General features: G+C 36.9%; 1 protein-coding gene across 1 annotated transcript in view; it reads right to left on the bottom strand.

Annotated features, from left to right (window-relative positions):
• Positions 1 to 1,428: 1,428 nt before the first annotated feature.
• Positions 1,429 to 23,233, bottom strand: part of LOC5571820 (proton-coupled folate transporter) — a 25,372-nt gene continuing 3,567 nt past the window's right edge. Inside the window, exons 2-6 of the mRNA XM_021841448.1 lie at positions 13,813 to 14,011; positions 13,488 to 13,745; positions 12,782 to 13,425; positions 12,375 to 12,721; positions 1,429 to 1,942 (exon numbers count right to left, since the gene is read on the bottom strand). Of these exons, the coding sequence (XP_021697140.1) occupies positions 1,891 to 1,942; positions 12,375 to 12,721; positions 12,782 to 13,425; positions 13,488 to 13,745; positions 13,813 to 14,002 (1,491 nt within the window). The 5' untranslated portion in view covers positions 14,003 to 14,011 and the 3' untranslated portion in view covers positions 1,429 to 1,890. The remainder of the gene's footprint in view (positions 1,943 to 12,374; positions 12,722 to 12,781; positions 13,426 to 13,487; positions 13,746 to 13,812; positions 14,012 to 23,233) is intronic.

Here is a 23,233-nt window from a genome sequence, read left to right as displayed (position 1 = left end):
AATCTACAAACAGACCCCCTGAGAAGATAAATCATGGAGTGCGGAGATGACGCACCAAAGACGACCCGCTAAAACCAGCCCATGCACTGTACTTAAGCAATTATTGTTGAATTGCTCAAGTGGTGCACAGTGCATCGACATTACCCTTGGTCTCAGACCCTTATCTCCCCGGAACCACCTTACGGTATTTCTTCTTTGGCCCCTCAGTGCATATGGCACAACACATGTAGCAGAAGTAGCCTAGGCAAAATGCTTCTCCTAGCCGACTTAAACAATGTTACAAGGGACCAGCCTCGGTAGGGCTACTCCTCTGCAGCCAACTCATGGTCGGCGCGCTATAGGCGCTGTAATTCTGACATATTGTGAGTGACAGCCGTAGTTACTGCATTCCAGCACTCGGCATCTGCACACTTTCTCTCTATTATATTGTCGGGGGACGCATGTAGCGAGCATGCGATCCCTCACAACATAAAACGCGAGCAATCGTACACGACATGCTTCGCTGTGTCCTCCACACCGGAGATTCTGAGTGCCCGAACCTATGCAGGTACTGTCTATAGCAACCGCTTACTCTCGAAGTGTTAGTGTGTAATGATTGTTGAGACCGAGAATCCACAATTCCGTCGCTCACCCTACAGGAGCATGCAACGGAATCAAAAGACCACACACTACTATAGGTACTATGAATAGGCTATCAAAGATAAGAGACAAACTCTATAAAATGTCATCATAAAGTGACCATAGAACAGACTATTAGTAAGCATTTGAAAAATGCTAAAATCATATCAATTTTAATATTCAAAACTAAAACGTCAAATGTTCTTCATTCCAACGCAAATAGCTTTGACATTAAGAGTCATACTAATACTAATTCTTTTTGCATTCGTTCTGTTTGAGTCATTTACATAAATTTTGTGTTCTTCGTTTAGAATGTTTAGGGTTCCGTATTAAACACCTAAAAATAAATGTAATTTTAAGTTTATTTTCATGCACATTTTTGTAGCATCGAAGTGACCGCAAATTTTAACTATCAACCCTGTATTTTTTAATCTAATTAGCTTTAAGATTAAACAATCATTTAAAATTCAATTATGTTCAATTAAAATTTAACTGAAAATTCATTTAACTATACACGACCGTGTTTCTCTATACAGCAGCCCTCATTTTACACGTCATTGAAATCACTACACCTCTTTAAATTTTGAATTGAAATGAAATGTAAAAACTTGTTTTCTGTGTATAAATGTTACCCGCATTATCAAAGATACCTCGTTTTACGGAATGAAAAATTATGACTTAGGGAAATATCCAATTTTGCTCGAACATGAACAAAAATACTCTTAAGTTGTTTTGCGGTTGAGGGAGGGTCATCATTTTGAATTATCATATTTTGTTTTTGAACTTCTTAGGCTAGCGTTTTTAGAATTATAAAATATTAATCAATCCATACATCTTGAAATAATTTATACAACATAAAAATAATGTAATATTTCGTAATTTGAGACATTACTCTTAGCAGAATGATATTTAGCCAAATAAAATGATAGAGCCATTTTTTTTCAATATTCGCGATGCAAATCGGAAATACGTCCCATAGAACCAATCTTACCAAACTGAATCTAAAGTAATAATGAAAGTGTGTTTTTTTTTTTCAGGCAAGGCCTTAGTTTTTGAAATAGTATTACATTCAATGTAAAAAGAAAGCTTAATTATGTACCGGATAGCAAAAATCAAACCTTTTTGCAAAATACTAATAACACAGCTTGTAAATGTTACAGCACACAGCTTTATTTCTTAAGTGGAAAAATGTCTGAGGATAAAATTATCCGAGCTTACGAAATAACCGTTTCTCTATCTTTTGAAATTTTTGTTCCTTAAGCTGTATAGTTTTCACAGTAACAATTCTGGTTGATTTCGCTTGTTCATCAGTAATTGGACACACCTGAAATGAAAATGACAATTTAATAATTTTTAATGACTATTATAGTTTTGATAACGATTTTTAGAAAACTGGTATTTAAGTATCACGCTCTGTATAAACAAATAGGTAATGAAAATTTAATTAACAACGTGTTTTCCAGATGAAATCAACCTGTAAAAATGCTAAACTGCTACGGTAAATGAAATGTAAGATGTTTTTAACGAAATGTCCATTGAATCTTAATTTAGTTTTACTAAATTGGGATGATAGTGATGCCTAACACAGAACACCTAGATGTAAGAAATGAATCTTATATTTGAAATGATACTTATAACAAGAAGTTTATTCCCTGCAACAGAAAAAAAAAACTTCAATAATAGTTGGAATTACATAGTTTTTTTTTTAATTTCTTTATAAGTATTAGGGGAAGAGCACCAATTTTCGACCTAGCACTAATTTTCGACCTATTCATACGATTTTGGCCTACTTTGTATGAAAGTCCGAAAATTGGCACAGAATTCTTGTAGGTCAAAAATTAGTGCTTTTCCCCTATTTCAAACATTACATTCATTTCTTATATCTACGTGTTCTGTGTTATTAGAAAACACTACCATCCTAATTTTGTAAAACAAATTTAAGGTTTTTTTTTTAACATTTTGTTAACAAAATATTACATTTCATTTGCCGTAGCAGTTCAGATTTTTTACAGGTGAGTTGATTTCACCTGCATATAAGAGAAAGAAAAATAACGTTTTCAATTTACTTAACCTAACTTATCCTAAATATATAACGCATTAATCTTGGCAATAGAAGATTGCAACGATTTTTGCCTGAAATTAGGGGAACATGGTCCAATTCGGACCTAGTAACAGTTTTTTGGCCATATCTTTTCAGTATGATGAACGACATGAAAAATTTTATGTTTACGTAAACGCCTGATTCAGCGCGCACACTTTTCTCTCAGAGAGTTTTGGGATATCTCCTATCGGGACATGCCTAGACATGTTTGAACAAAATGCTCCAGAAGGTCCAAATTGGACCAACCCTGTTCCAATTCGGACCCGCCATGTTCTAATTCGGACCACCCTAAGTTTTATCGTTTTTACTATGGTAGTTATAAAATATAACTCCGATTTGTTTGGTATCAAAGCTTTTTGAGCTTCTTCTGTAAGCTCAAGCATAAAAAATAAACCCAATTTGTGAATTTTTTTTATTTAATTCGAATCAGATTGAGCTCAAGTAAAATGTAAATTTCTTAAAAAAAACGAGGGTGAAATCCAAAACTGGTTCAAATCAAAGTAAAGTTTACTCTCCCTAACTCGATTTCAAATGGACCATCATATATGGGAGATATCGAGATAAAGAACATATGTATTTTTTTTATTTTGGAGCTTTTTGTTATTTTGACAAAATACATTAAAAAACTCTTGAATAAAGTAAAATTTCAACACATTTAAACTTTGCATGAAAATATCGGGTTAAAAAGGTGGACTAGAAAGTTTCTCAGCAATCGTAAACGTCTTTTTGTATCGTATTGTCGAACTAGTTTGGGAAGCCGTATTCAAAAAAGGCTGGAGATGCTTTTCAAGTAGCTGGATTATTGATTCCTTTATTTTTTGGTAGTCTGCCGTATTTCTTATATTTTTTCGAAGACTTTTTCTTTGCCGCACCAGAAACAAAGACATCATCGATCAATATTACAACCTTTGTGATTTTCTACCAAGCCGAGAGAAGACTTTCACGGGGTGGAGCTCTTGGAATAGACTTAGTGCTCGTTGAAAACAAGAGGTCCCTTTTGGACCATATCAAAAGGTCCGGATTGGACCAACACACATTTCGTGATTTTCAAACAAGTTGAGCGAAAACAGTGCATAGATATATCAAAGCCATATGATCAGACGAAAGTTTAGGCTTGGAGGATTCGATTATAAAATAACACAGAAACATTGGAGATTTATTGTCACTTACAGAGGCTTTGAAAAAATGATAACCGACAGCACACCAGAGCAATTCAGAACAACAAACTATTGTAAAAGTCAAACGAATTAACTGAAAGGCGGCAAATTTATTGTGTTAGATCCAAGCCAGACGGTGGGTAGAACAACGGTACTTACGATCTCTACAGTTACGCCAGTATTGAGAAATGCTTGATGGTCCGAATTAGAACAGGGTCCGAATTGGACCAGGTTCCCCTAGTAATTATTTTATTTGACATTTGTTTCAATGTTTCATCATTGGATAGTCTATGTACTACATTGATACCAGGGAGGAAGCTTCAGAAATATTTTCAAAATTTTATTTTGAATTCTCTGCAGAGCTTTCTTCCTGGTATTACAACAGCTAGTCCATATTGGTACAGCATACAACATGGCTGACCTGAAAATTTGTTTGAATATCAAAAGCTTGTTCTTAAGACAAAGTTTTGATTTTCTTTTAATAAGAGGATAGAGACATTTTACATATTTATTACATTTGGCTTTGTGATTTTTGAAAGTTAAATTGTTATCTAGCATGAGCCCTAGATACTTAACTTCATCTGACCAATTTATTGGAAGCCCTCTCATCGTGACAACATGTCTACTTGAAGGTTTCAAATAAAGAGCTTTTGGTTTATGTGGGAATATTATTAGTTGAGTTTTGGAAGCATTAGGAGAAATCTTCCATTTTTGCAAGTATGAAGAAAAAATATCCAAACTTTTTTGTAATCGACTACAGATGACTCGCAGTCTTCGTCCTTTGGCGGAGAGGCCTGTGTCATCCGCAAACAAGGATTTTTGACATCCTTGAGGTAACTCAGGTAAGTCAGATGTGAAAATATTGTACAATATTGATCCCAAAATGCTGCCTTGAGGAACACCAGCTCTTACAGGAAGTCTTTCAGATCTGGAGTTCTGATAATTAACCTCAAGTGTACGATTTGACAGATAACTTTGAATTATTCTAACAATGTATGTTGGAAGATTAAAGTTTTTTCAATTTTACAATCAAACCTTCATGCCAAACACTGTCGAATGCTTTTTCTATGTTTAGAAGAGCAAGACCAGTAGAATAGCCTTCAGATTTGTTGGAACGGATCAAATTTGTTACACGAAAAAGTTGAAAAGTGGTCGAATGTCCTTGGCGGAATCCGAACTGTTCATTGGCAAAAATTGAATTCTCGTTGATGTGGGCCATCATTCTGTTCAAAATAACCTTTTCAAAAAGTTTACTGATGGAGGAAAGCAAACTGATTGTATGATAGCTAGAAGCTTCTGCAGGATTTTTGTCTGGTTTTAAAATTGGAACAACCTTAGCATTTTTCCATTTGTCAGGAAAATATGCTAATTGAAAACATTTGTTGAATATATCAACTAAAAATGATAAGCTACTTTCTGGAAGTTTCTTGATGAGGATGTAGAAAATTCCATCATCGCCAGGAGTTTTCATATTTTTGAATTTTTTAATAAAAGTTCTCACTTCTTCCAAACCAGTCTCCCAGGCGTTTTCGAAAACGTTCTCTTGATTGAGAATATTTTTGAAGTCCTGAGTAACTTGATTTTCAATTGGACTAGTAAGTCCTAAATTGAAATTGTGCGCACTTTCAAACTGCATAGCAATTTTTTGGGGTTTCACATTTGTTTTGATTCCGCCGGTGCTACGCCACCCGAAAATTATCCAGAAAGAAGTTATTTCATAGTGATGTTTTGTGATGTAATGAAAAATTAGGATACAAGTGAGAGTGCATATGAAATTAAGCTTTTACAGTGCTGCGATCGGGCGTGTACTGTGCTTAATTTGAGAGTAGTTATTGTGGTACGGAAATCCGGCAGTTTTCGGATAAATATCGTGCTAGACGTTGAACGGTGGACCAGTATGAATAAGGCGCTTTCATCAAGAAATGACAGACATCCGGTGAGTTCGTTCCCTTATAACAAAAACCGGATTTTAGATGTTACGATCGTCGTATTTAGATTTTTGCGTTTCATGAGACATAATTCATTGATTTTTGGGTGGGCTTGCATTTGTAATTTCAGCCGGTCGTTTAGTTGTAGAGTTTACCATGCGTTTAAGTCGCGTTTTTTTTTTGTTTTTCCGGATCGCCTTTTTTTCCTTGGAGTGCGCGTTTTAACCAGTTTGTTTGTTGTTAAACCCTTGCCTTTTTTTTTTGACTGTACAATTTGATGACCCTGGAGGGATTGGTGCTGTTTTTTTAATGTTAAACGAGCAGTGAATTAATACGGTGAAACGCGTAATCGAAATAATGTTCCTTATACTGTAAATAAAATGCTGTTTTCTCTTTTGATTGCCGGCGTTCAAAAGACTAAACTACTAACCATTAACCAACAAATGCTCTGGGTTCATCGCCAGCTTTTCAGGCGAATCCTAATACCTAATACCCCTTCCAACCCCCAACTCCGTAGCACTTATGAGGGTGTCACTGAGTCGGAGGCCTCTCGTTAAGTAAGTGCTACATCAACATTTCCTTCCCCAATCCCAAGTTACGGTAAAGATGGGCGTGGCCGGGAATAGCGATATTTATGGTTTTGGTATTCTTATTTAAGATTGGATTAAGGTCAACTCCCAAGCCTTGTTCCGGAAAGTGGTCTAAATGAGACTATCAAATAATAAACATAAATATTGCTAGTATCCAATCTACGAAGTATACCGTAACTACGCTAACGCTAACTTTCAAACTGCATAGCAATTTTTTGAGCTTTTTCGCAATTAGTTAGTAATAATTTGTTTTCCTCTTTCAATGCCGGTATTGGTTTCTGAGGTTTTTTCAAGATTTTAGATAATTTCCAAAAGGGCTTAGAGCCAGGGTTCAATTGAGAAATCTTATTTTCAAAATTTTTGTTTCTTAATTGTGCAAAACATTTCTTGATTTCTTTCTGCAAATCCTGCCATATAATTTTCATAGCAGGATCGCGAGTGCGTTGAAATTGCCTTCTTCTCACGTTTTTAAGACGGATCGAAAGTTTAAGATCATCGTCTATAATCACGGATTCAAATTTTACTTCACATTTTGGAATTGCAATGCTCCTGGCTTCAACAATGGAATTTGTCAAAGTTTCAAGAGCATTGGCAATATCAAGTTTAGTTTGTGATGAAATGTTAACATCAAGATTAGAGTCAATATACGTTTCATATATATTCCAGTCGGCTTGAAAATAATTGAAAGTGGAGTTGATAGGATTGAGAATCGCTTCATGAGATATTTGAAATGTATCAGGGACATGATCAGAATCAAAATCAGCATGAGTAACTAATTGGCTACAAAGATGACTAGAGTCAGTTAAGACCAAGTCAATCGTAGATGGATTTCTAGAAGAGGAAACATGTAGGGCTATCAGGGTATTGAATTGAGAAATATCCTGAAGAGCACTCATCAAATAAAATTCTGCCGTTGGAATTACTTTGAGAATCATTCCATGAAGGGTTTACATAGTTGTAGCGCCAAACGTACAACTATTCAGACAGACTGCTTCAAGGTTGATTTAACGATTTATTCCTCTACTAACAGCATCATTTTTTCTTAGCTAGCTTAGCTTAGCTTAGACTGACTACACATATCAATGGTTGCTATTCCGTGATTGACCGAAGTCAGTGAAAATGCACAAAGAATCAACTAGAAGTTCAGCTGGGATAGGCCATAATCTTCTTCAGTGTGCATAATTCAGTGCCTCTATTTATACAAGGTCAATAACGGCGCCGGCCACGTCCTTGCAGTCAGGTGGGATTGAGGGAAGGAATGTTAGTGTGTAACCTTTGCTATTTGGAGACCGTGTTTGCCTCTGCATCTCCACAAAGGTTACTGGGAGGGATGTTTGTTAATGGGGAGGATCGTTGGGTCAAAGGATTCACTTTGATAAGCGATTAGACCATGATAAACAATGATTTGTGAGATATATACATGCTTATACGTAAATATAATTGTTCATATAATTTCTATGTAGAGGAAAATTATGCCGACACTTGAGGTGACGAACCATTCAAAGTTTGTTGAACAAATACCTAAATGTAACATTCCTACAGCTGTCAGTACGAAAGCATGTGTTATTATATTTTACTCATTTGAAAAGAAACAAAAGACTCAATTGGTTGGGACATCATAGAACACTCTTATTCTTATGCCGACACTTACAGTGGCGAACCATCCAAAGTTTGTTGAATAAAGTGGACCTTTCGCAAGTCTACACTTGTAGTGTCGAACCATTCAAAGTTTTTTTAATTACAAAAATAAAGGTATATAAGGGGTGTTCTGAAAAAAAAAAATGTTAAACATAAATAAATCATGAATCAGAGTTTGTGTCGACACTCACAGTGACGAACCATCCATAGTTTGTTGAAACATCATATTTACATCCCACCATTGTAACGATTAAATGTGCAGTCATACATATTTTATAGATTAGAAATAGTAGCATGAAACGAGCTCACCAATTGATCCGTTATCCTTGACTGAGCGGCCACAATCCATTTTCAGCTTCACTCGTTTGCTCGGCTAGCACCCAGAAAAAAAAAAAAAAAAAAAAAAAAAAAAAAAAAGGCGCGCGACTCGAAAAAAAAACACGGACGACAGCTCGGGCTTTCTTGACGCACTGCCCAGGAGCAAGCGTCAAGGTCGTCGAAAGATCAAAAAGAACGAACCGATCGCGGCACTTTTTAACTTACTCCAACCGAACTCCCCGATCACGCCACTTTTTCACTTACGAGACCGACGCGCGACATGTTTGATCCTGCCCTCGTCGCTCGCTCCGGCAAAAGCAAGCGTCAAGGTCGAAAGATCAAACAGAACTAACCGATCGCGGCACTTTTTCACTTACTCCAACCGAACTCCCCGATCACGCCACTTTTTCACTTACTAGACCGACGCGCGACATGTTTGATCCTGCCCTCGTCGCTCGCTCCGGCAAAAGCAAGCATCAAGGTCGAAAGATCAAACAGAACTAACCGATCGCGGCACTTTTTCACTCACTCCAACCGAACTTCCCGATCACGCCACTTTTTCACTTACGAGACCGACGCGCGACATGTTTGATCCTGCCCTCGTCGCTCGCTCCGGCAAAAGCAAGCGTCAAGGTCGAAAGATCAAACAGAACTCTCTACTAACAGCATCATTTTTTCACCCAAAAAATATTTCAAAACGCAATACCTGTTTTGTTTTCTTATAATTTTGCAACATTTTTTCACTAGGTCTCAAAAACCGATTTTGAGATTGGTCATCTGGATCCGGAGATTTCTCCATATCTCTTGGGGACTGACTTGTCGCTTTAACTCACGTAAACATCTCATGCTACAGATTTTTTTTTTCATTTTCTGTTATTCGCTATTCAAAACAATACTTTAAAGATAGTCTTTTGTGAAATAATGATTTGTTGTTGGTTGTTGGTGCAACCGTTTTTCAGTAATAAGCATTTATGTTTCTGGTATCACTATAGTATACGGTACGTATACGGTCGAAAAAGGTTTTAACATTTTTTTAAAAACATCATACTGTAAACTTTAGATTTCTTGGAGACAACAACTTAACCGATTCGGATGTTTTTTTTTTTTTGAGAGAACCTCATTATTTGACCATGTATAGCCCACATATTTATGGATAAGATAAATTGACTAAAACCAATGTGGTGGCCAAAGGAACTTAATATGGTAATATCGAAATATCTTCTAAACCATATAATTGGTAGTCAATATTGATACAGATTATGAAAATATAAAAGTTTTTTGAGAGCTTGAATGGTGCAAAAATATAAAAAAATAAAAACGAAATAGTAAGAGCTGTTTGAATAATATTTTGTGGTCAAAATATCAAGCTGCTGGTAAGGATTTATCGGAATTACAAAATTTTATAATTTGCCACAGACACGCCACGTTCAATACCATGCGCAGGACAAATATTTTGTACACAGCGAAGGTATAAAAAATTTGAATCCTATGAAATCCTAGAAATTGAAAGAGACTGAGGGATCTAAACACAAAGGGGAGCAAGTGAAATTTTGGTAAATTTTGAGTTAAGTATATTACAAAATTTACTGTTTCGAAGTTTCCTAACGATGTTTTCAGTGATTTTTAAGCTAACAGAAAAAAAAATATAATTCTTGGGAGACTGGCTTGTTTTGTTGATTCCCACACAATTTGTATTAAATGAAAAATTGCTGAAAAATTTCAAAGTACCTAGATTTTCTTAAAACTAGGCTTTTGTCATTGACACCCCTTTGCTTCATGTCAGTCGTTACCACAAGACTAAGAAAGCTTTTTATAAAATAAATTTGACAAAACTAGACCAAACTGCTTGCCCATACAATCAGTGAGGTTTATCTAATTTCCCTATGCATTTCTATGGGTGAACAGCAAGAATTTTGTAAATTTGTGTAGTTATTTTTCTTTGTGCCCGGGCTAATCGCAAAACTTTTCTGCAGAAACTGAAAATTTTCGAAAAAGGTTTCATCGCTCAAAAATTCCTCCAAATATTTCGCTTGTTTTTTTTAACAACCCTACAAAAAAATCTCACATAAAATCTTCATAATCTGCTCTAAATATTTTATGAATTATGCCACAAAATATTAGTGGAAATTTGATCAAATATTTTGTTAAGAATTAACTATGAACTATTTCCACAAATTCTAACGACAATTTTGATCTTCTAGAGAGTGTGTTGTGGGAGTTATATGGAAATATTCTGAAAACTTTCAAAAGCTTCAGCAAAGTTTTGAATGATCATATCTAGATTTCGTGGACGAATCGACTGTATCATTAAATATTAGAATTCACGGATACGCAGTGTTGGAATGATGAAAACTAGTTTTATTTAAACCCAACGGGGATTGTATCCACTGAAGAAGACACAATCTCCGTATCAAAACGTTGGGTTAAGATTAAGTTCGTTTTAATCATTCTTAGACTGCGTAGCCGTGAATTCCAGTATTGTATCAAGAGTGATCGGGGCCTTCCTTAGCCGAGTGGTTAGAGTCCGCGGCTACACAGCAAAGCCTTGCTGAAAGTGTCTGGTTTAGATTCTTGGGAGGCCCAGGATCATTTCGTAATGAAAATTTCCTTCACTTTCAAGGACATTGAGTATCATCGTACTTGCCACACGATATATGAATGCGAAAATGACCGCTTTGGCACAGAAAGCTCTCAATAACTGTGGAAGTGCTCATAAGAACACTAAGTTGAAAAGCATGCTTTGTCTCAGTGAGGACGTAATACCAAGAAGAAGAAGATGAAGAAGAAGAAGAAAAAGAAGAAAATCTAGAGTGATCGCACTCTACACGATGCGACTGGTATTAGATCAATCCATCACTTCTTTCAGGGATTCTTCAATAATTTTCTGATTATGCTCTATGGATGTTTCAGAAACTTCTCAAAAAAATTCCAGGAATGCTCACGGCAATTTGTCTCAGAACATTTACAGGCATGGCCGTAGTTTTTTTCCTTCATTGATTCATTCAGATATGTCATAAAGGTTTGGTCCATTAGTTTTGTAACTGTTAAATAAGTTTCTTGTAAAAATTAGTAGAGTTGGTTTTCCAGGATTTTTATTATAGATATTCTCAATCCTTCTTCAAAAGAGCCAGAACTGTTGGGGGTCATGCACAAACCATGTCGCGCTTCACTAGGCACGACAAAACCTTAGAGTGTATTCTATCTTCCATACGAATGAGTACGACCCTGATCGAGTGTGATTGTATATAGAATCGTACTCAGTTTTGTGTAACTTCGTTTAAGCGTGATGTTTGAAACCTCCATACATTGCATAAATGCAGATATAATGGTTGTATCAAATTTAGACATATGTATGTGACATGAGCATGATCATAGATGACCGTACAATTCGTAGTTGTAATCATAGATGACCGTACAAATAGTAGCTACTACTTCGATTGTTTTGGTCAATCACAAGTTGCACAGAGATTCAATGTATGGGACTCGGGATCAGCTTACCATTCTCAGTGTGCACAAATCGAGAGCTCAAATATTTTAAAATCAATAACGGCGGCCACGTATTTACGGTTATCGGGGAAGAGATACCTCTGCATCTCCACAGTTGTCGTGGAAAGGATATTGGGTTAGTGGGATAAGGAATAAATCTGGGAATCACCAATGTTTGGTGATGCGATCCATGATATAATCACGCCTAACTGAATTTGCGTAATAATTCGATAATCGCATTGTACGCCCACGCAAGAGCAAGTGACGCGATCAATAGATAAGACATTACAAACGAATCGCGGCACTTTTTCACTACGATGCGAACACGACGTGCGACATGTTTGATCCTGCCCTCGTCGTCCACCCCCGCAGGAGCAAGCGTCAAGGTCGAAGGATCAAACACTACTCTTAGACATATGTATGTGACATAAAGCGTATTTTCTTGCAATACGTTGAATATTGTTCAGAAGAGCTTCATTCCCAACTAGGTACTATGTAATTAACACATATTTACAATATTAGGGTGATTGATACTTACACAAGAACAACAAGTGCTCCACCGTAAAGGCCAGATTCAAACAAGTAGACCATTCCCGGACTGCTACCCACAGTTTCTTTGTAAAAATAGCCATAAAGTGGTTCTGATCCAATAGTAACTAATCCTATGACGGACATTGCCAGGGCATAGAATTTTGCAATTTCATTGGATGGTAGCAAGTAGGCACAAACCGAAAGCATTGCCGCTTGTTCCGTTCCTTTGAAAAAAGTGAGACTTGTTGCCATATAGAACTGCCATCCAACTGTTGAGAATCCTTTTATGGTTGAACATAAGATGTTACTGATGGTGGAAATCAGCGCTAGAAGTGTATCAGGCCAACTGAATATCTGTAATTATAATAAAAAAGCTGTTAGTAACAGTATTAAAACCGAAAATATTATTTCTACCCTTTTGAAAGATAATATCCCAATGGTATTCGCAACTATTTTTAACCCGCTTTCCGACAACTGAAAATAGCTGTATTGCTTTTTGCTCCATTCCAAATGACGATGGGCATAGGTGTATGCTACAGAATTGTTGCCAGCAGCCAATTCCACGATTGCTATGAACCCAACGATCAACACCAAGATCTGCCACACAAATCTTGATCTTTTACAAACTACCGCCTGCCTAACATCTTCTATCAAGCTCAAAGAGAACAACGTTTGCAAATTGCTTCCAAGTTCATTGTCAGCACCGGGAATAATACTGTCGTCAATGAACAGCACAATGTAGATAAGTCCGAACAGTATGCAAATGGTTGAAATCATAAATACTGTAGTCGAGTCAGTCCATTCCAAAATGTATCTGCAACTAAACGATCCCAATGCAGCTCCAGCAACCATAACGGCACTCATGAACCCCATTTTGATGGTCCGAATCTGGTCATTGGATATATCTGATATGAACGCATAAATTGTTGCTACTAGAATAGCAATTCCACCAGTAATCGAAAACGGAATGAAAGCTATAGCGTAGAACCACAGATTGACCTGAACGAAAGACGACAGATAGTTCAACCCTGTCAGTACAACATATGTAACGAACAAACCTGGAAAATTTTCAAATTGAAATTTTATTGTGTAAACAACATTAATCACTCCAGTTCCTTACCGCAACCAGTTATCACAACGACGGGCTTTCTACCGTAACGGTCAGACCACGCTCCCAAAAGTAACGCGCCGAATACCGGTATCACCGACTTGATAGCTACTATCACTGTATTCACACTTGCCGCCACGGGTTTCACCTGAGCTTCAATTTCCTGAACAACGGGTGAATTCGCTTCTGTTCCCACCAGTAGACACTCACTCCGCTGGAATCCTTGTTCGCAGCATGTTTGGTAGATTATTTGATGGGACAGTTCAATCTCTACGAAGACAACAAATCATTAAAACGCGTTTGACCTACATTACCCAGCGACACTCCCCTCTCTCACCTGATAAGCTCAACGCAAAGCAAAATAAAAACACTGCCGGCTCGAAGTTCACTAGACGGGAAGTACGCTCGCGCCAACGGGCCGAACGGCTTAGACGAAGACCTTCGCTGGCTAGGATCTCCTCTTCTCCACTGGAGTACATGCTTCCCGAGCTGAATGTGGTTTCGTCCATGGTGGCTGCCGCCGGCATACTGACGATCTGTTGAAAGGTGTTACCAGAAGAAAGCATTTCTGCGAATGTTCGGCTATTATCGTTAGAATGGAGGTTATCTTTCGGGAGTTGCATCGCTTGATGTATCGTCAGAACGTGCAGGGATGAATCCTTGTGATGACGAAAGATTCTAGGAGATTGCATCTCTTTTGTGGATGTATCAATCCTTTTGTGTCAGTGGACCAAATGTAAAGGGGTGTAAAGGACGAACACGAAATTATTGCGACACCGAATATGTAATGCCAATTTTCTTATAATGTTTAGAATCAAACCAAAATTTTAGGGTAGTTTTAGACATATATTTACTTTAAAAATCAAAAGAAAAGTTAATCGATGGAGCCTTGAGTGTAAAATTGTAGGCATTTTCGTTTGATGCCCTCCATCAAAGTCTTTACAGTGTCATCCGGTACCAGTTTCTCAGTTTTTTTTTTTGACGTTGGATAACGTCTTACGGCAACATACTGGGGTACAATTTCGAAAAACGAAAAATCGCTCGCGTCACGAAAAGTGGTTAGATTTTGACTGTTAATAACTTACTAATGCTGGGATAGATTTTCAAGATTCGTGCACCAATCGATTGGAAATCTTTCTACGAATCTACTCCAACAATGAAAATTATTGATTTCCATGACTAAACTATTGAAAAATTGGGAAATTTCGAGATATGTCTTATTTTTCATGGAAAGCACATTTTTCTTGCTGTTATAAGGTTTTGACGTTTTGATGTTTACATGTAGGTACACTAAAGTGACCAGACGTCCCGGATTGTGCTGGACAGTCTCGGATTTGAGCAACCTGTCCCGCATTACCAAGCGTCCCGGATTGTAGAAATAGCCAAGAATAATCAAATTTGTACTTTAAATATAAACAATGAAATGCAATTTATTTTCATACGCAAATTGAAAATAAAAATTCACATACTAGTCGGTTTTCGCCATGAATCAACAAACTTATAATCCAGATTCATACAGGATCCTTACAAATTGCTGTAACTATTTGGTTTCTTATAGGAATTTATGAAATCTACAGATTTAGCTATAGTCAGAGTCCCAACACAATTCTGGTGAAAATCAGAATCTTCACAGTAGGTGTTCATAGGTGAAAATTTTCACAATATTTTAGCCAAATTTGATCAAAATACTTACAGAATACGGAACAACATTTATCATATTTTCAGCATATGATTTAATGCAGAATTTTCTCTCGGCACTGTTGAAAACTTTCTCTTGATTTTTTTCAGAAGCTACCAATAATTTGTGTTTGTTCTGTTGTCAAGAATTTTTTCAATTCCTGCAAAGATTTTGCCCATAATCAATTCTAGATTATGAGGATTTGTTTAGCATACTAACTCGCCGAATCTAAATATGAACCATTCTAGATTTAGATTCTTTCTTTTAGAATATAGAGTTCAAAATCTTAAAAGGATCCATTTCGAAACAACATACATTTTTGCCTCAATGTTTTTGAAACTGGGTTAAAAAGCTGACAACATACTGATTGAAAACCCTTCAGAATTCTGGCTCAAAAATAAAACAATGCAGGTCTCAATTTATACATGTTTTGTTATTCTTTATTCATTTCATTTATTTAGTTAACATATTAATTGAATCAACAATTTCACGCATGTTATTCTTAATATTTTCAATATCGAACAAACAACAGGTTACGAAAATAAAAGTGGAATTTTGATTAAAAGTGCAAAAAATCCTGTACAGTGAGTTTTTTATTATTTATTTTAAAAATTAATAATAAGAAAATGAGTACTGTTCAATGTTATTTACACTAATTTTCAAAAGTTTATAATTGGTGTCCCGCATTGAAGTCTAAAATATCTGGTCACTTTAATGTACACGCAACTTAAACATCGATTTGAGTAATGAGGAGAACATAGAGTTCGCGGTTCATGGAGAAGTACCTCAACCTCAAACTGGCTTCGAAACTCACTAAAGCAACCAATCTTAGTGGATTATGCGTGGACTAGCGATGGGCGATTTTGAATCGATGTTCCAAACATCGATATTTTCGTTCCGATTAATCGATTTTTTGAATCGATATTAGGATTACTCAAAATCGAGTGAATCGATTTTCTTCATTCGATTTTTGTTTCGATTCCCAAGTATGAAATTGATTCGATTTTTTTAATGAGTTGATGAATCATAGGCCTAGTTTGAAAGCGTTGAATGTATAATTTTTAGTTTCAATCGTTATTTATTTGAAGGAATTATGTATCCAAATACAATTGCCTTTAGTCTATTTTTGAGAGCTTGTTTTTTGTAAATGTTATAATGAGCCTTGGAATTGAATCGATACAAAAACATCGATTAAAATGATTCGATTAAATCGATGGATCGATTCACCATATTGAATTCGAATCGATTCAGTAAAATCGATGTTCTGGTTAAATTTGCCCAACGCTAGCGTGGACCTAACGTTCAACCGGAATCTTTGTTTAAGGAGCAAGAGTTACCGCTTATGCTTCTTCTTCCATCGACCGATTCTATCGGTGTTGAAGTGGTAACCGAACCACCAAAATAATAACACACAATGTCCATAATATGTCAGAATTGACATGCAACAAATAGTATGAAAATTGATTGGATTTTTATGAGTAGAAATCTTTCATAAGTTTGTGACGGTCTCAAGCCAGGAAATAGAAGAAGCTAACGTTATCCAACGTCAACTTGGCGGTCGTATCTCGGAAACAACCTCTTACTTTTTTTCATTTTCTTAACATGTCCTTCTCGTCTTTGACTGTCTTCTTGCTCTTCCGAAGTTCCCGCTTCGTTATTGTCCAGTACTGTTCTACCGGGCGCAGCTCCGGACAGTTTAGCGGATTCATGTTCTTTGGAACAAAATGGTCGGAATTGACCTCATACCACTCCAGGACAATTTTAGAATAGTGGCATGATGCCAAAACTGGCCAAAATAGCGGAGCTTCGTCATGCTGCTGCAAGAATGGCAAAAGGCGCTTCTCGAGGCACTCAGATTTGTAGATCTCGCCATTTACTGTGCCCTTTGTCACACAAGACTCACTCCTCAGTCCGCAAGAGCAGATGGCCTGCCAAATGAGATATTTGGAGGCGAGCTTCGACATTTTTTTCATTTTAAATTTGTCGTCCACATCGAACTTGCTCTTGCCGGTGAATAACTCCAACCCCGGAATTTGCTTAAAATCGGCTTTTATATACGTTTCGTCGTCTTATTTTGTCAGCATCTTCTCGTAGAGCTTCCGTGCCCGAGTTTTAGCCGTCGATTGTTGCGGTTCATCGTGGTTTGGGAAGTTCTGTACCTTGTATGTATGTAGTCCAGCTCTCTTCTTTGCATTCTGAACGTAGCTCTGCGACATGCCGATCTTTTTAGCCAAATCACGACTTGAGACGTTGGGATTTGCTTTAATCATCCGCTTCACCTATCCCTCTGTCTTTTTGTTCTCCGGTTCCGGTTTTCTTCCAGTTCCTTTGCCGTGGTCCAACGTCAACCGCTCTGGAGACGGTTGAATGGTGAATATTCAACATTTTTCCCAACTGCCGGTGCGACAGGTCAGGAAATTCCAGGTGTTTGGAAGGAATTTGTTCTCTCGACTCGCGTTGGTTCACCTCCATTTTCGTTGAATCGAAAAATACGACTTCGAGTTTGACAGCATGTAAAAAATACACATCAATGAGAAACACACTTAGATTTATTTAGTGGGGTCGGTAAAATTTTACTGGGTTTTGGAACTACCGAAAAAGTCAGTAAAATGAAAACTGTCGCCACGCGTAATTGAAAAGCAAATTTCACCATGTTTTATTTTTTATCGATACATGGTATGAAATTTCAGTAAAAAATCTTTGTTTTTCGATTTCTGACATTTTTTTTGTTTACTGACTTTTTCGGTAGTTCAAAAACCCAGTAATTTTTATCAAACAGATTGAGTGAGAAGTGTGTTAAATTTGGTTGATATTTACCCAATGGTAGAAAAGTTATTAAGAAGATTTGCTTGTTTTTTTTGCTCCCATACAATGTGTATGAATCTATATAAATAAAAATGGAATGGTGTTTGTATGTCACGAAATGGCTTCAGAACGGGTCATCGGATTTGCATAATTCTTTTACTGTTGTATTCGACAGCGGATGCGACGTGTTCGTGCGGGCAAAAAGTCTAGGAAAGCTTTCGGAATAGTCAGTAAAACGGGAGAAAACTAATCTGTCTTTTTGTATGGGAAATTTAATGCAATTTTTCAACAGCCTACTTGATGGCAAAACGAAGTTTGCAGGGACGACTAGTAGGGAATAAAAAATTGCCGAAAAAACTTCAAAGTGATTTTCTCAAAACTAACTTCCTCACGAACAAAGCTATTTGGTATCGCGTACACTGTTAAGGTGGTGTGTTAAGGTTGTGGGCTTCGTAGCCGTGCGGTTAGTGTCACCGAGGCATTTATCCGCATCGTGCTAAGGAGTGTGGGTTCGATTCCCGCCTCAGGTCGAAAAACTTTCGAAAGGAATGTTTTCCGACTGTGCCACTGGGCGTTGCATGCTAGTCCGTTGTCTAGTTTGGTGCTTCCTTCAAAGGGCAAATAGTCCACTGGAAGCATTAACGTGTAGTGTCTTTTTAAATATCCATCGTATTGAGCTTTGATCATGGAGAATTTGCAATTATCCCACTATTGCAGTGAATGATGCTTATACAAGCCGATGCCAAACAATTTTTTCCCTAGACGGATAATAGATTTAGATAAACCTTGATCGTTTATGGGCAATAATGCAATGAAATTATTTCTTTACCTTCGACTACCATTGTCATTATCATACCGGTCGTAATCAGTTTTGATTCATCTCACGACTAACGGTTCACTGTGGTATAGTGAGTGGTCAAAATACACCATTTCAACGTTATAATAACATGTTTAACTATATTATTTAGTTAATCGGGCATTCCTTTCCATTCCAACAGTTTGTATAAAGTTCCAGGACACATTGACATTGAAGGAAATGAAATGACAGACGAGCTTGCAAAACAAGCTTCAGATTCACAATTCAAGGGCCCGGAACCATTCTGTGGCATATCGTACTGCGCACAAAATATTGAATTGAAACGATGGGAGCAACAAAGAGTGATGACCAATTGGATGGTCTCCACAAGGTGTAATCAATCTAGAAGATTTTTAGTATCAAGTTATATATATATAACTATCACTAGAAGACCTTTAGAGCTCAACAAGAGAGCTCTCTGTACTTACACTGGTCTAGTAACTGGACACTATCCGAGTAGGTATCATTTGGAGAATATTGGCCAGGCTCAGAATGATATCTGTCGTTTCTGTGACATGGAACGCTAGACCTCGGAACATCTGCTCTGCAGTTGTAGTGCTGCATACATGTGCAGATCCAAATTTCTGAACGAGGGTTATTTACAAACAAGTGAAATTCGGACTGCAAATCCCAAAAAAGCTCTTTTTTGTCTGACTAGGAAAAGACGCGTCTAAGTGCTTAAGCTGCTCACGTGATTCACAGTTGCCAGTTTTTGTTTCTTTTCAATGATGCGAACAGTAAAAAGGGGCATGCCATAAAATGTCAATCTAATGGAAGCCGTAGCTCAATCGTCCCAAAAAAAAAAACAGCAAATGAAAAATTAAATTTGATACTATATTATTTAACTCCAACTACAGTATTGGACAACAAAAATGCACCAAGTATGTTCTTAACTTTCAACTTTAATTATTTCCCCATGAAGAAAAGAGACGAAAATATGTGATTAGTATTTGCTAACTGTCATTGCGAGGTAAATAATAATATGCAAACATATTATTTGCCTTGCCGTTTGTTGTATGCACCAAACTGTACTTGAAACTGAGTTAATGAAATTGTTGGAAAAATGATACGGACACAAAAAAATTCACCAAACTGAAAATTCATATCGAACTTTAATACACAGACAAACAGACGTCACACTCTCATCATTGTCATTGTAATTCAATTCATTTCTCATGCAAAATGAAGCTTATATTTATGGTAATTAGTTGCGTAGACATTTGTTTTGATGACTGATGTGCATCGGGGTTAATAATCGATCAAAGTAATAAGTCGATCAATCGGGATTTTAGACGATTATTGATTGAGTTCTGCCATTACCTAGATCGTCCGGATTTCTGAATGTTCGAACACGAATCCTAAGTAACATTGGTAGCTGGATAACAGTTTATTCAGCTGAAATGAAGCTGTATAAACAGCATCTTAGCTGAATGAGCTGTTATTGAGCCACCGATGCTACTTGGGATTGTACGCTCCAGTTCCTCCCATAAGTGCTCTATCGGATTCAAGTCCGGGGATTGTGAAAGCCACTCCAAGAAAGTCACATTTTCCTAGCAAATCAGGATTTTACCAGCTTGGAGGTATGTTTCGGGCACAGACAAACAGACGTCACACTCTCACTGCTGTCCATCGACCAACTTTTTAACGTTCGACCACCGACAACGCTCGCGTCGTTTACGTTCGTGTTTGAATAGTCGTAGACGTATCGTACTCAAAGCTCTCAAAGAAATGTTGGGACGAACCTCTTCTAGATGGTGGGAACACACCGGTGGAACACATATGCTCACTTAAGGATTTCGGAATGGATTTTTATGTAAAAACATAACGAGTTACCTGTCCATGCTTTAACAAAAATGTAAAATGTGCTTCAGTTAAGTAAAATATGAATTGTAAATATTTAGCTTCAAGATAGTTGTGAAAATTGCGCAAGCGGGGTAAAACCGACACTAGACTTTTGGTTTTCTCTCAATTTCTTTTCAATTTACTCAAAATTATATCATACCAGATAAAGTCAAAAATTTATCTTTGATCATAGCTTCATGACTAATTACATTTTTTTTTTACTTGCCCTTGAAGCTAATTTAGTTAATTTGAAGCTGTCCAAACAACACATTTCTTTAAAAAAAAATAATAGTCAATGTTCTACAAACTTTTTATAAATTTGAATCTGGAGAGAACGATGCTAAAAGCTTCAAAATTGGCCAGAAAATTACGAAGTAATGATATCTTCATTGAACGTCATATTTTTAAACTTGAAAATGCACCTTCAAGTCATTGGCACCACCTCTAAATTTCATTTTTATTTAGCTAAAACCTTTTAGGTTTTAATATTTACGTGAGGCAGCGTTTATTTATTACGTAGCGCTTAAGGGGAAGATGAATCGAAGCCAAACCTCAAATTTTCAACAGCACAAATCTGGAGAACCAAACATTCGTTTGAGGTGAAAACCTAATCGATTGGTCACTTGCTGGTGGTCCCAGGCGCCTCTTTCACTCATACCTTTAGGCCTTAAGAATGCCTACTTGTAATACGGTTTAAAAGAAGGCTATCAATAAACAGAGGTGGGCATGAGTCTTGACGAACCTCAAGTCAGTAGTTTTATTTCTCCGCACCTCTTCAGCTGTTCCCAGCTGAAGACCACTGCGCACCGAATAAAGCTCCAATTCTAACGAGTCCGCAAAACAGCTCGCCCCGTCGTCGGCGTGCTAGGTATGCGCGTGCAACTCGCGAGTGAAGTTGAATGCGACAGTTTCGCTGGGATTTTTTTTTTATTACAGTACGGGTTTGGGCCGAAGGGTCACAGATTTTCAGGAAAATTTTTCCACAGGCAGGGCTCATGGATATATGAATAAAAAAAAATGAGAAAAATTCAGGGTCGCCTATTTTTCCGGAAAAATGCAAAGGTTTGCCATACATGCCTTTTCGTTTAAAAATCATGACTCAAGACTCATCATGACTTGTCGAACCGGATTCAAATTATCTCAAAAATATGAAATTTTTGAAATGGAATCAGTTTCCCAGGTCATTTTTCACTCTTTATGAAAACAAATAATGAAAACCCGATTAGCTATTCCAGCTTTCAAATAAAGTATATTTGTAAAGAGCGATCAATAAGATCCAATCCTGCAATATTTTTCAATACGCTCATTTTTCGTTCCTAAAACATGATCAAATATTGCTAGGATGAGCTGTTTGAACCATATATTTACAAATTTATAAGTTCATAAACAAAATTTCTTAAGAACGAAACTACATAGAAACAAAGTTTTCTTCAATCAGAATGTATGCAATTTTTTCCTGTTAGGTAACTACAAAATTGACAGTTAAATAAATGGGTAGACAATATGACAAATAGGTATTTACCAATTCAAGTTAAAGCGTTGAAATGGCTTGAGAATCATAAGTTTACCAAAAACTAACAAAGAGCAGTGAGAAAGTGCATATGTTGTCTATCAGCTGTATATTCCTCGTTGTTAATTTTTGGAAAGTGAAAAAAATTTTCCCGAAGCTGTTGAAATGGACAAAGTTCAATATTACGAATACAATTCTTTATGCTGTAACCCCTTCGGACTGGACGGCCACAAATCAGTAAGGACAAATCTTCGATCGACCAGTCAAGGCCTCATCAGTAAGTGTCATTCGAATGGAGTTCGGTGGATTACGGAAAAGATGAAAATTTGCGTGAAGTGCTCCATTACCGGTGACCAGAAGGCTCTCGTAACGGATCTTCCAGAAGCAATGGCGTTTGAGGAACAAGTTTCACCACTATCTTCGTTGGCGTCGCCAAAGGAAACTCCTTCCTCGGGTGAGTCAGTTGGTTCTACAAGAGCTTGCTAAATTCTTGGAAATTTCTTTTCAAGTAAAATCTTCACGTTTGGATGCTTCTAGTAGTAACTATCGCAATGCTTCTATGGACAAAATGTTCAATCAAATTTTGAGTAAAATAAAGACTTGGTTTCCGCCTAATATTGTCGAAATACAGAGGATTTTAATTCCGTTTTATTAAATTTGAACTCAGCTGTTACAAAAGCCGAACCTGACAAGCAAATTGAACTTCTAAAATTACTTCCTATGAATTGGTAATATGCCAAAGTTAAAGCTCATTTTGACGTGTCTCAACACGTTATAACTGAAACAAAAAAAATACAATTTAGGGATTCAACAACTTTCAAAAGTAAGACGACCCTCGCATGGATGAGATGTCTAAGACATAGTTTCAAATTCTACCTAAGGGATGATATCAGTCGGCCATTTCCTGGCTTGAAAGATACCATATCTATTAAGTTACCCAATGGAGTGCGCCAAAATGTCGAAAAACGCCTTTTGCCTGACCCTTTGGATACTTTATATAAACAATATTTGGAAACCTGTAAGAGTGAACAGGAATCTGTCTCATTCACATCGTTCTGGAAACTTAA

The sequence above is a fragment of the Aedes aegypti genome, chromosome 2 (assembly GCF_002204515.2).
Source record: "Aedes aegypti strain LVP_AGWG chromosome 2, AaegL5.0 Primary Assembly, whole genome shotgun sequence".
NCBI lineage: Eukaryota > Metazoa > Arthropoda > Insecta > Diptera > Culicidae > Aedes > Aedes aegypti.
This window is presented reverse-complemented; position numbering and strand designations above follow the sequence as displayed.